Source organism: Epinephelus fuscoguttatus, linkage group LG19, assembly GCF_011397635.1.
Source record: "Epinephelus fuscoguttatus linkage group LG19, E.fuscoguttatus.final_Chr_v1".
In the NCBI taxonomy this organism is placed as follows: Eukaryota; Metazoa; Chordata; class Actinopteri; order Perciformes; family Serranidae; genus Epinephelus; species Epinephelus fuscoguttatus.
The window spans coordinates 31,905,848-31,919,147 of NC_064770.1; the positions used below are offsets into that span (position 1 = coordinate 31,905,848).

General features: G+C 42.1%; 1 protein-coding gene across 5 annotated transcripts in view; it reads left to right on the top strand.

The window, feature by feature from the left end:
- arhgdig (Rho GDP dissociation inhibitor (GDI) gamma) overlaps positions 1 to 12,657 on the top strand; it is a 62,076-nt gene extending 49,419 nt beyond the window's left edge. For all 5 annotated transcript variants that reach the window (XM_049560160.1, XM_049560161.1, XM_049560163.1 and 2 more), the window contains 3 exons: positions 3,852 to 3,928; positions 8,817 to 8,880; positions 9,245 to 12,657. In XM_049560160.1, coding sequence (XP_049416117.1) covers positions 3,852 to 3,928; positions 8,817 to 8,880; positions 9,245 to 9,444 — 341 coding nt within the window. In that variant the 3' untranslated portion in view covers positions 9,445 to 12,657. The remainder of the gene's footprint in view (positions 1 to 3,851; positions 3,929 to 8,816; positions 8,881 to 9,244) is intronic.
- Positions 12,658 to 13,300: the final 643 nt, after the last annotated feature.

A 13,300-nucleotide genomic window follows, 5' to 3' on the forward strand; every position in this document is an offset into this window, starting at 1 on the left:
GCATACTTGCATGAGTACATTCTGTGTGAGGGTGTGTGTGAGTGCATGTGGGTGAGGAGAACAGGTAGACAGCTCTCCACACTGACCTAATTTCTCAGTCAGACGCTCCCGGGGGAGGCCAGCATCCTTTCTCTGTTCTGTCTCCAGGGATGAGAGGAAGGAGAGGAGACGAATCACAGGGAGGAGAAGAGAGAGAGGAGATTTACATACCACAGTTCTTAGAGAGAGTGAAAGAGATTAGAGACAGAGATGGAGCCGTGAAAAAAATCATCTGCCGCTGAGGAACGGCTTTATTAGCTCCATGACATATGTTTTTGATTTCATCTAATGGGGAATTAAAAGTGTTTCTTGTGGGGATATAAAGCTCCCGAACCACAGGGGGTGGATTCTCAATTAAAGTGAAAACATGAATGTCAACATAAGCAGAGCGGGGAGAGCAATAGAGCAATATGCCGATTCTTAGAGGCTTTTACTTAAAGTGCCACAATGCATATATATATTTAATACGGGTGACACCAGTGGGAATCAAACCTCTAACCCCTATGCAGCACACTTCTGATGGAGCTGCATGCTCTGTTTATGTGTGTGTTATCTGTAGGTCACTTCCTTTCTTTGCCTGTCCGTCTTCTGCCTCTCTTCCTCATCGTGTCACAGCTGTCTGTTTTTATTCACCCCGTTCCTCTATCTCTCCTTCATCTCCTCTCCTCTCCTCCTTCCTCTGTTCCTCCCTGTCCATTAGGAGGCACTCAGGACTGATGGTTGGGTTTAAATTGAGATATAAAGTGATTAGGCGGTGGATGCATTTCTGATTGCTGTGCTTTTACAATGGCCCAGGATGCTTTTTCCTTCCTTTCAATATGAACTCATTCAACCCAACAGCACGCCAAAGGCAATTGTGGTTTTACCAGTGACTCTAAATAACCAATATTTCAGAGTAGAACGGGGGTATGAATGCAGAAGGCATCCCACCTTTAAAGGGTAACTGCTATTTTTCAACCTAGACTCTATTTCCCCACGTTTTTGTGTCTAAGTGACTAATACAGAAAGCAATTTTTGAAATTGTTCTAGTCTAGAGCGAGAGGGCAGCACTTGGCAGCAACAAATCAAGCTGCAATGTAATCACACAGGGCATTTGTGCACTGTCAATTTACATTCACTTAAAGTGCTTGTTGTTGCCACTGACAGGCTCAGAATGTTATTCTAAGTGTCAAAGAACATTATGGAAAGGTTCCCTACAGAGGAAGATCTTTTTGCTTTAGCGTATGATCCTTTCTGTTTAGCCAGAAACAGCCCCACCAGACTCCATCAGAATAAATAGCTATTTTAGCGTGTATAGAGGCAGCATATGTTCACATCTAACTGTGTGAATTAAGGGTTTATTGCAACCAAACCAGAGTTTGTGATTGTTTTAACAGTGGAGAGATTAGCCAAGATGATTTTTGTGAATTTCATTTTGTTTCTGTTGACTTCAAATTAAACTTAAATGGAGTCTGGTGGGTTTGGCGATAGCAATTTCGGGGCTGTTTCTGGTTAAACAGAAGGCTCTTACTCTGTAACAAAAAGCTCTATCTCTACAGGGATCCTTTCCATAATGTTGTCAGATACTTAAAAAACAATCTGAGCCTGTCAGTTGCAAATTCAAGAACTTTTAGAGGATATAAATTGAAGGTGCACAATTGGCCCAAGTGGTAGTGCCCTCTTACTCAATACTGGACCAGTTTCAAAAGCTGTTGTTTCCCTTAGTCACTTCAGCCCCGTTTCCACCAAACACTTTCAGTACGGTACCTTTGGAACTAAAAGTAACCCTTCAGACATGGTACCTAGACCCTAGCGTTTCCTCTGCAAACAGTGCTCTTAAATGTGGGGCGACTGAGGTCCTTCAACATCTGCCGGACTATGCTCAGGATTTTCTGTGATGGCCAGTGCTATCCTCTATGCTGCTGTGTGCTGGGGCAGCAGGCTGAGGGTGGCGGACGCCAACAGACTCAACAAACTGATCTGCAAAGCCAGTGACGTTGTGGGAACGGAGTGTGACTCTCTGATGGTGGTGTCAGAGAGGAGGATGCTGTCTAAGCTACGAACTATCTTGGACAATGTCTCACACCCACTCCACCATGTGCTGGTCAGGCACAGGAGTACTTTCAGTGGGAGACTCATACCACCAAGATGTACCACTGAGCGCTACAGGAAATCATTCCTGCCTGTGGCCATCAAACTGTACAACTCCTCCCTCTGAGTGGCCCTGAGACTTTTTCACACACTGCAATAATTTAATTTAACTTGTGCAATAACCCCATCCACCCTGACTGTATATATTCTGTTTGTGTAAATAATCTTGTTCAGTTTACAATATATATATATTTATTTACATTTATGTTTGTTAATAATTCCTGTTTATTTAACTATATAAATGTAAATACTATTGTTTAAATTTCTTATATTTTCACATATCTTTTCTCTCTTGCAAGGAGCTCCTGTAACATAAATAATTTCCCCTCGGGGATCAATAAAGTATTTCTGATTCCTTGATTCTGATTCTGTTGTTGTCACTCACTGCTCCGTCCAGCACTCACTGTATTTCCTCCTTTATCAGTCTGCACCTCGTTTATCGTCCACAGAACAAGGCTGCACGCTGACATTTTCAGAACAAAATAAAACAGGCTGCAGTGAGAGTCTACTGATGGGATACTTAGAATACTAGGTGTGTGCATTTAGGCCTTCTCAGGCAAGCTCAGGGGTTTAGTGTTGCTGCAACCCACAGCAACAACGCTTTTTTTCTCCACGTGAGGATTAGAATATATGCAGTTCACATAATCCAAGCACAAAGTAATGGTCAGAGTTGCCATATTAAAATTTAAGGTATGCTGCATATACATCCTCAACTCATGCACTGAGTAACATTACAAGTTAATGTTCCACCTTCAAAGTTGCCAGCAGTCGGCCCAGTGAATTGAGATTTTTTTCCTCAGACTCCAGCTGCTGCTAAACATGCTTTATTTTTTTAGTTTAGTTTATTAATGTAAAACTTATGAAAAGGAATTACTTTTAGTACCAGTTCTGTGTGCTAGGTTCCCCAACAGAGGGGGGACCAAACATGGGATGGTACCGAACAGCTCTATTGGTACCATCCACAACTTTTCACAGTGACATGGGAAAACAGGGTCCAGGTTGAAAAATACCACAGTTAACCTTTGAAGTGTGACTTCAGTTATACATAGCCAAAAACACAAGAGGAAATGCTCCGAATCCCCTGAACTGAATGTACCTTTGAATGATTTTATCATGTGGTGAGCCACGTTAAAAATATTGTATACCACTAAGCTCCTAAACATGCTGTTGCTTTTTTCCCAGCTGCTATTGTATCAAACTCAACTAAGCATTGCTCATGAGTTCCAAGAATGAAAAGCTTTCGAGTCATATTCTGTATTTTCACATAATTTATCTGAAGTAACTTTGCCACCTTTTATTCCTCATAGATGACAAAATTTGTGAGTGTATTTTGTTTTAGTTTCTTTACGCCAATCATATTCCTTTTTTCTCTCATCTGTTCTGTATTTATGGTTATTTGAAATCTTAATTGAAGCTCAACATGCCGCATGCTGTCCATAATTTGCTTTGATATTCAGTAAATACAGTTTGGAGATAAAGAAAAAACACAGAAATACTATCTGATAAAAACTATAAGACATTTCTGGGATGAAGATGAGCAGTTTTTTCAGATGGTTTGATGCAGTTCTGCTTTATTTATGTGAAAATAATCAGCAGTGTCATCATGCAGTGAGTCATTTGAAGATGGTGATGTCATTATGAGTCATACTGACCATCGGTGATGTTTTATTGTTGTTGTGCAGGAGACCTGAGCGCTCTGAAGGAGAAGACCTTCACCCTAAAGGAAGGAGTGACATACAGACTAAAGATATACTTCAAGGTAAGACTGATGGATGCAGTCACAGAGGAATATTAAAGGATGGAGAGATCTACTGTACTTTACAACACGGATGGATTACTGTGTGTATGGATGGAGAGAACAAACAGATATTTACTGTAAGTGATAAAGAGGTAGGAGGAGAGGCAGTGCTGAGTAAGCCACCATGTGCTGTACAATTAAACCACAATATCAAACAAGACCATTATCATATTTAATGAGTCTTTTCAGTGCTGTTTCATTTCATAGTGCCGGTAAGGATTAATACCGGAGGGGCAACTTGTTTTCTAATGTCAGCGAGTTAGTTTCCAAAGTCTGATGATTGATTAGCTTTTCTAAAATTAGAAAGCCTTCCTTTGAAATTTATTGTTTGCCATGCAAGCAGGATGACTTTACGGATGATAAAGTGAGTCCACCACTTTGCTCCGGACTGAGATATCTCAGCAACGACTGGATGCATTTTGCGCTGACACTCCCCAGAGGTCGAAGCCGACTGCCTTTTCTGATCTCCCTGACTTTTCCTCTAGCGCCACCAGCAGGTTGAAATGTTTGGCTTTTACTGAAATACCTCATCTCTTTGGTACATATATGAATTTTCTGGCTTGGACTCCTCTGTTGTGTTTGCATGTTCTTTCCATGTTAGCGTGGGTTTTCTTTGGGTTTTCCAGCTTCCTTCCGCAGTCCAAAGACATACAGGTTACGTTAGGGACAGATAATATGTCATCACATCTCTTTCCATAGCTATGCAGATGATACACAGCTCTACCTTTTATACCGTCCGACACCAGAAAATTAGCTCCTCTTTATAGTTGCCTAGATGACATAAAAAGATGGATGTCCCAAAACTTCTTTTAAACTTAACTCCAAAAAGACAGAAGTTCCAACACTGGCCCCGAACATATCTCAAAACAAATTCAGCCACTCGTCAGCCCCCTCGCTGTGAACATAAAATCAAGTGTAAAAAATCTGGGTGTTATTCTGGATAGTGATTTGATTTAGGAGCAACATGTAAGGAACATAGTCCAGTCTTGGTTTTACCAGCTGAGGAATATTTTCAAACAGGCCCCTCAGGTCTGAGCATCAGACCAGCCGTCTCTGTTCACATCTTTAAATCTCATGTGAATACTTACTTTTACAGATTGGCTTTTCCTGACAGTTGAGAAGACTTAAGCCCTTTTTAGACAGGAATTGTGCAAATTTGCAGGAAAGCCCAATCAGTCTTTTTTCAGCATTGGCAGTATAAAAACAAAATCAGGGAGTGTAGCAAAATGCCGCCTATCTACTTTTGTTTATACAGAATGCGCCTTTTACGGGGCAATGGGGGGCGTGAACAAGTAACAAAACGTGTAGCTCAGTGTGTGACGTAAACAGTGACGTGGGAGGGAAGCCGCAGCTAGTCAGTCATTCGCGATTCTCTCGTAAGTCGGCCCGTTCTTCACCGTCCCCGTCATCTGACAGTTAATGGCCTCTTCGTTTGCGTGGGCAAGGAGGGTGCACAATTCTTTGTCTCCCCAGTTGCTCATCTTTACAGTGTCTGTCAGGTTTGCGTTTCCTGTTTCCTGTTTATCCACCGCCAGTGGGTCGCACGTGCGGCGTCATCAACAGCTCCTTCCACAAGTCTTCAACAGCCCCTCCCGTTGTGGAGGGCCGCCTCGGTCTGTTTAAACTAAAAGGGTTCTGCCAATATGACTACCCTAGGAGGTGGAAAATTGGGCACCTCGGATCAACTAGCCAATCTGGCTCCGTGTGTTTAAATGCTCACAGCTTGCCGGCAAAACGGCCCAACATTTGTGGAATCTCTGGCAGTGTAAAAGGGGCTTTATTGTGTGTATGGGAGTATATGTGTTTACAGCCATGTGTGTATGTATGTATGCTACAGGTATATATGTGTTTAAGTGTATATGTTGGTGTAGGCATTTGTAGTATATGCTTATGTTTTATTAGTATCACTTTTGTTTTGTATTTTCTTCACCTTGGAAAACACTTTGTACTTTCAGCTCAAAAGTGCTCGACAAACAAAGTTAGTATTTTTATTATTATCGATTTTTGACTCAGCTACAAATGTAATGTACGAATGTAGCATATCTGTGATTTGGAGAGATCTAAAATCCTAACATTTATTCTGGCTAAGATTTGATTAGCAGGTTGCTCAAGTACAGCCTCACAGAGCTGCTAGCTTTGCTGTTGACTCCTGTTGTGTCAGTTCCAATTATAAGAAAGGAAGAAAAGAGTAGAAAATCCAGCAGAGTAACTTGCCCAACAATAGTGAGGCAACCACTGCTCCTGTTTGTGCTTCATTTTTGCCCAAATGATTTACTGAAGTGATCATCAAGTTGTCAGCTGAGTGAGTACAAAGCTTTCATTTTGTCATTGGTAACTGCCCCAAATTCCTCCCAGTTCACATTTAATATTAAGCACAACCATGGTAGGTCTTTCTTCCTCTTAATAATTTTCCATTACTCATTCCCTCTAATGCCCCTCTGCATTAATGTCTGAGTATTCTTTCTCCACTACCTTGTATCACCGTCTTTTCCTTTTTCTTGCCGTCTTCTCTTCATCTTCATCTTTTCTCTCCTTGCCCCACCATCATCATCACTTTCTCACACCTCCGTCCTCTTCCCTCTCCTTTTCCCACTCTGTAACAAACAAACCCCTCGGCACTCCTGTAAACACACAGCAGCTATTTCCCAAGCTGCATCCTCATGTCATGTTCACTATAAATAAATACAGACTGCAGACGATGAAGCGTTTTTGAAAGGAAATGCAGAGCAGTTATACATGAGAGAAAGAGCGTACCCGGAGGCTATAGAAAGGATGTTTATGGAACAATGATAACATTAAATATTATTAAGTATTTCTACATTCGCCCTGTTAGCCACAAGAATAATGCACCAACAAACAACAAGGTCAACCCAGGAACTCGATTCAGCGGTCATTGCTGTTCATCATATCTGTAAAACTCAGTGGAGCTGCTGGTAAACACTGAGGGAGAAGTTGAATACCTGATCATACACTCACCGGCCACTTTATTAGGTACACGTGTTCACCTGCTTGTTAACACAAATAGCTAATCAGCCAATCACATGGCAGCAACTCAGTGCATTTAGACATGTAGACATGGTCAAGACGACCTGCTGCAGACGGGCTGGTCTGAGTATTTACTGGGATTTTCATGCACGGCATGACATCTCTCATCTGAGGCTACAGTTCACACAGGCTCACCAAAACTGGACAATAGAAGATTGGAAAAACGTTGCCTGGTCTGATGAGTCTGGATTTCTGCTGCCACATTCAGATGGTAGGGTCAGAATTTGGCGTCACGGATCCATCCTGCCTTGTATCAACGGTTCAGGCTGCTGCTGGTGGTGTAATGGTGTGGGGGAGATTTTCTTAGTACCGACTGAGCATGGTTTAAACACCACAGCCTACCTGAGTATTGTTGCTGACCGTGTCCATCCCTTCATGACCACAGTGTACCCATCTTCTGATGGCTACTTCCAGCAGGATAACGCACCATGTCACAAAGCTCACATCATCTCAAACTGGTTTCTTGAACATGACAATGAGTTCACTGTACTCCAATGGCCTCCATAGTCACCAGATCTCAGTCCGATAGAGCACCTTTGGGATGTGGTGGAACGGGAGATTCTCATCATGGATGTGCAGCCGACAAATCTGCAGCAACTGTGTGATGTCATCATGTCAATATGGACCAACATCTCTGAGGAATGTTTCCAGCACCTTGTTGAATCTATGACACCAAGAATTAAGGCAAAAGGAGGTCCACAGTATTTGAGGCGATACCTGGAACTTCCTCAGGCGTCTGAGGTCAGGGCCTCAGTGAAGTGAATATCGAGGTACTTGCAGCTGCTCCAAAACTCCACTATCATCTCCTTAGTTTTGCCAGCGTTCAGGAGTAGGTTGTTGTTCTGACACCAGCAGGTCAGATCCTCTACTTCTTTCAGGATGGCCTTTTCATTGTCATCACCACAGCTGTGTCGTCAGCAGACTTGATGGTGTTGGGGCTGAAAGTGGCTGCACAGTTGGGTGTGTACAGGAAGTACAGCTGGGGACTCAAAATGCAGCTATAAAGAAAGCGTGTGATGTGTGTGGGTAGAGGCAGAGGGAGTACTCGAGGGACTTGGCTCTGTGGGGAGAAAGAGATGTGCTGAGACTGACCAAAAATCTGAGTGACTGACTCTGCTCTGCTGTGAGGACACCTGCTGGACAGATGGCTTCACTGTGCTCTTTTTTTTTCTTTTTTTTTTTTAATGCAACCTCACCTCGAACAAGAAAATGCTCACACACACTCACTGTGTGTGAGCATTTTGCCTGAGATGTTCTTAAAAGCATGGAAATCAATATACAAGAAAGGTATTTATATTAGACAAATGTAGATCTATCTATCTATCTATCTATGTTCACTCATCCAACCAACCAACCAGTTGAGTTTAGTCATCACTACGAGTACTGCCCAGCCCGTGAAAATGGCTGTATGATGTCATCTGTGGCTCTGGAGGACGCGCCCTGATGACATCATACTGATGTCATCCAGAGTTGTTATCTCGGTTTTAGGTTTGACATTTCAATATAGAGTAGAAAGCCTGCTTTAAAATCTGAAGATGGATATTTGACAGAAGAGGGCATTAAGACAGCAGGAGCAGTGTAATAAAAGAAACTGTTAAGTTGCACTGTGGGAAATGTAGTATCCACACAAGGGACTAAAAGTCACAGAGGAAACAATGTACCACACACTGTGGTCACTCTAGTTTTATGCTAACATTGAGGTGCCAGTTTTATCAGTAACTGACAGACAAGTCAATGACAGATTTGGAGATCTGATGAAACTCTGTGTGTGTGTGTGTGTGTGTGTGCGTGTGTGTGTCTGCAGGTGAACAGAGAAATCGTTGCTGGCTTGCGGTACCATCATGTGACCACCAGAAAAGGAATTACAGGTAAGTTCAGTTCAGCCTCCATCACATGTAAACTGACAAGAACACATGAAGCAACTGAACATCACTCAGTGTCCATGTTCATCATTTCTGCCCTGCAGTTTAACCAAAGAACAGATGATTTCAGATGCAACTCAGCCTCCATCATGTGTGCTGTGCATCTATTATTGCAGTGGAGGAAAAGTAGCATCAACACAGTTAACATTTATGACCTAAAATTACACCCTGATGAAGACTCTGGTTGAAACACATTGACACTCGAGGCAGTTTACTAGACTTCACTCAGCTCCCTCTGGAGCCACAAACATCTTTTTGTCTCATTAGTCAGTAGCATTCTCCCAAGTGTCCATTTTCTGTCTCCCTGCAGTGGACAAGGTGACGTACATGGTGGGAAGTTACGGCCCCAAGGCAGAGGTGATCGAGTTTCTATGCCCGGTGGAGGAGGCACCCAAAGGCATGATGTCACGCGGCCACTATCAGGTCACATCCCGCCTCATCGACGACGACAGGAACGTCTGCTTGAGCTGGGAGTGGAACTTCGACATCACCAAGGACTGGAATGAATAGAGGGAGAGAGCGTGTGAGAGATGATCTCTTCCCTTCTTTCACTCCTGTTCTCCACCTCCCTCTTTTCCTTTCCCTTTCACCCTCCTCCATCTCGTCCTGTGGGAGCAGCCTCGTGACGGCCTGAGTCAGGAGGCTCTACTCCTCCTCCTCTTCCTCCTTTTTCTCTTCTTGTCTGTTTAATGCAGGTGTCCTGATGGGGCTCCCCCGTCTCTCTGCCTTCTGTCCCTGCATTTATAGCCTTCTTCAAGATTCTTCTACATCTATAACCCGTCCATGCAGAGGCGTCCACACGACGGAGCTTTCTGGATGACCAGTCTACCTTTCCTTTTTCTTTCAGTTTCCTTTCTCCCACCCTGCCTTCATGTATCAGCAAAAACAGGCGATAAAAGGAAGTCAGTTTGTGGCACAAAGGGAAATATGATATACACATACAATGCATAATAACAAAAATCCAATAGCTGTCGAACAGACGTCCCCAAAGAGTTGAAATATGTGAATGCTCAGTAGGAACTGTGGATATACACGTCAGAACATCAGAGAGTAACACTGAAAACACACCAAGCAGTGAGGAAGTGCGGCTCATTTTTCTGTGGCCAGGAGGCGTGTTCATGTGTTTCAGGCAGGAACAAATCCTTTGTAGCATACATCAACATGTCACAGCAGTCACAGGACTCTGTGTACAGGTGCAGGGATTGCTGCAAAGTCTGCCCAGCTTTTAGTCCGGCAGCACTTTCCCACAGAATCACACGGCCGCTGCAGCTTTCCATAGACATCGCATGGCACTTCGTCACTGCTTGGTGTGTTGTCAGTGTAAAGGAGGCCGCAGAGGGAGCGACATGATATGAAAAATACTGTGTGAGATGCGGCAGAGGCTGTAGCAACTCATGGAGGCCTTAAAACTCTGAGGGCACAAACATGGTCCATGTAAGTAGGCAAATACAGATACTTAGAGCTACCCAGCATTGATGTGAGTCCAGTCAAAAAGCTTAGTGCTGAGTGTTGCATCAATATAATCATGAGAGACTTGTTTTTATGGTAAAAAGAAAATCTATGAACATGTGCACATAAGATTTAAAAATGTGAAAATTCCCTATCGACCCCAAAGACCCCATTGAGATGGTATGATTTAAGGAGGATGATGAATCCATAGCTGAATAGGGGGTCTAGACGCTGGTGGTGGTAGAGGTTGTGAAGATGAGATGAGAAGATGGAGAAGTGCTGATGATCTGGATGAGTAGAGGAATGAGCCTTTGTTCAGCTCGTCCTGGACTCTGGATACGATGGCGGGAGGTGGACGGGGTGGAGGAGGGCGCCACAGTTCTGCCTAAAATGACGGCTGACAGCAGCAGAGGAGAGCGCAGGTTTAAAATTTTGCAGTGGCATCCTGATTGGCTGAGAGAGAACTGGGCGGAGTTTGATTGGATAACTAGAAGAGTGAACACCCATAGTCAGCTGACTAGAGGAAGCAGTGGGAGGGAGAGGGAGAGAACTGTGAATGGATGAGTCTTCCTGATTGAACTTACGCACAGGGGCGCTATAGCATGAAATAACAAGAGGAAGCTGAAACAGCCACCACCTCTAGCTGAACATGAAGTCTCTTTAGACAGGGAAGCACCTTCCTCCACAGACGCCATGTTTGTTGTTGCTATTAGCTCCATGTTGGCCCCACAAGGACGGACATTTGTATATCCACCAGTGGGTAAGAGCGCACATTGAGGGATGCACCAAATGCTGTCATTTGAGTTCTCATATACTTGCATGGACCATGTTTGTACTCTTAGCGTCAAAATGCACACTCCTCTCAGTCATAACTCAGTCACATCTGGACACACAGAAATAATCCGTATTTTTTTTAGATCCAGTGTGACTACAGGATCCCCAGGGTATCATTATCTCTGATGTCCATTGCTAAAAAATCTACTTTTAAAATATCATAGGAAAATGTTAATTTCAACTCAAGATCTTTCCTGAAAAATCATCATGCTTTTAATTTTACTTCAGTATCAAAGTGATCTAGTGATATTTGTCCGTACATCTGTGGGTACACTTCAAACAGGTAGTGCTCAGAACTAATTTGCCGTATTTTTATGGTGCCAAAAAAGGGCGTCAAACCCACCCCATAACTCCCTGATCTCATGGTGACATTATACTTCCTGTTTACAAGGCATTATGAAGACTGTAGTTCCAAAACTTAAAACATAACTATCCCCCAAATAGAGGTACGACAAAAAATAAAAATAGGAGTGACATAATCTGGTCTGTTTTGTCTGTTTTTGTAATTACAAACTTGCAGGAAGTAACATCATCAATTATACAGGAAGTAAAAATAGATGTTTTAGAAACCTCTAGCAAGATTACCCTCTAAATATCCCAGTATTGTTGTTTTAAATCGTTAATAAACTGGGGTGAAACGATGAATCACCTGCTCTCACAATGTGCACAACCTGCATTTTTGACCTGTGTTTTCTCAAACTCAGACATGGTGTATTTTAACATCGCAGTTTTCTTTCCAAACACCAGTTTTCTCGAGTCTTTGTGGAGCGTTTCATAACAGCAGACCAATTAAAGACTGTAACTGAACTGTGCATAATGTAGAAAGAGATGCATGTATGTACCGTAGGATTTGATACTACTCATCCAGTGAAAATGAAAAGTTTCCCTTTCTAAACCTCTCTCATATTCCAAGGACACAAGGTGTGAATACGATCTGCTCAATGAAACATTTTAAGATGGTAGCTGAACGATGGAGTGCTGTCTGAGAAGTATATCAAGGGATGAATCGATTCCCTTTAAGAAAAAAAAAAAGAAATATTATTGTGTTGAGTCTTTGGATATGATAGTGTCATTGTTGCTGAACATATTGAACATTGAAACTCCATTTGAACTCGTCGTGATCTAAGACTAACTGTAAATGTTGGCTTGTTGGGTGTTGCATGGTTTAGCAAGATTCTCTCTTCCTTTTTTACGACTTTATTGTAAAATTTAATGTGATTAAAAAAAAAAAAAAGATACTGACGCAATATCCAGATGTCAATGATTGCCATATTCTGCAGATACAGTTATTTACAGGGATATTTTTAAAGGCACAGACCAGCTGGAAACGGCTGTCTGTGTTTAATGCCCCAGCCTGTACCGACCAAGTGCTGCATCCTCAAATATTGGTGTCAAATCTAATATCCTGTATCTTTTAATAAAGGCAATTCAAACAGCAAAGTGGGACGCCTCTTTTGAAATATTTGTCCTGCATGCACATGAAGCAGTCCAAGGGCTTATTACTGATAAAAGAAGGAAGAAATAACATGTTAATTAGCTTTAGAGTTGACAGCAGGTGTATTCTGTTACTTTTAGCCAGCTATTTCCATCTGTTTCATCTTTATGCTAAGCTAAGCTAACCAGCTGGAAGTGTCTTCATATTTACCATACAGACATAACAGTGGTTTCAATCTCCTCAACTAACTCTTGGCAACAAAGTGACTAAGTGTATTTCACCAAATGTCGAACTTTTCCTGTAAGAATGCAACATTTTTAGTTGTCCACTGACTCTTTGAAACCTGGAGCAACATCACTGTTCTTGTGTTGCTTTCAGACGCCTTTCGCAAGTATTTAAACCTTTGAACTCTGAACTAATTGGTGTTATTTCTTTCAGAAACAAAGGGGAAAGGCAATGAGCAACTTGGTGAAATTGCAAAAAATAAAATAAAGTCAAGTCAAGTAAAATAAAATAAAATAAAGTGCAGTAAAGTAAAATAAAAATAGAATAGAAAAATAAAGTAAATTTTAAAAAATGAAATAGAATAAAGTAAAGTGCAGTAAAGTAAAATAAAAATAAAATAGAATAGAAAAATAAAGTAAAATA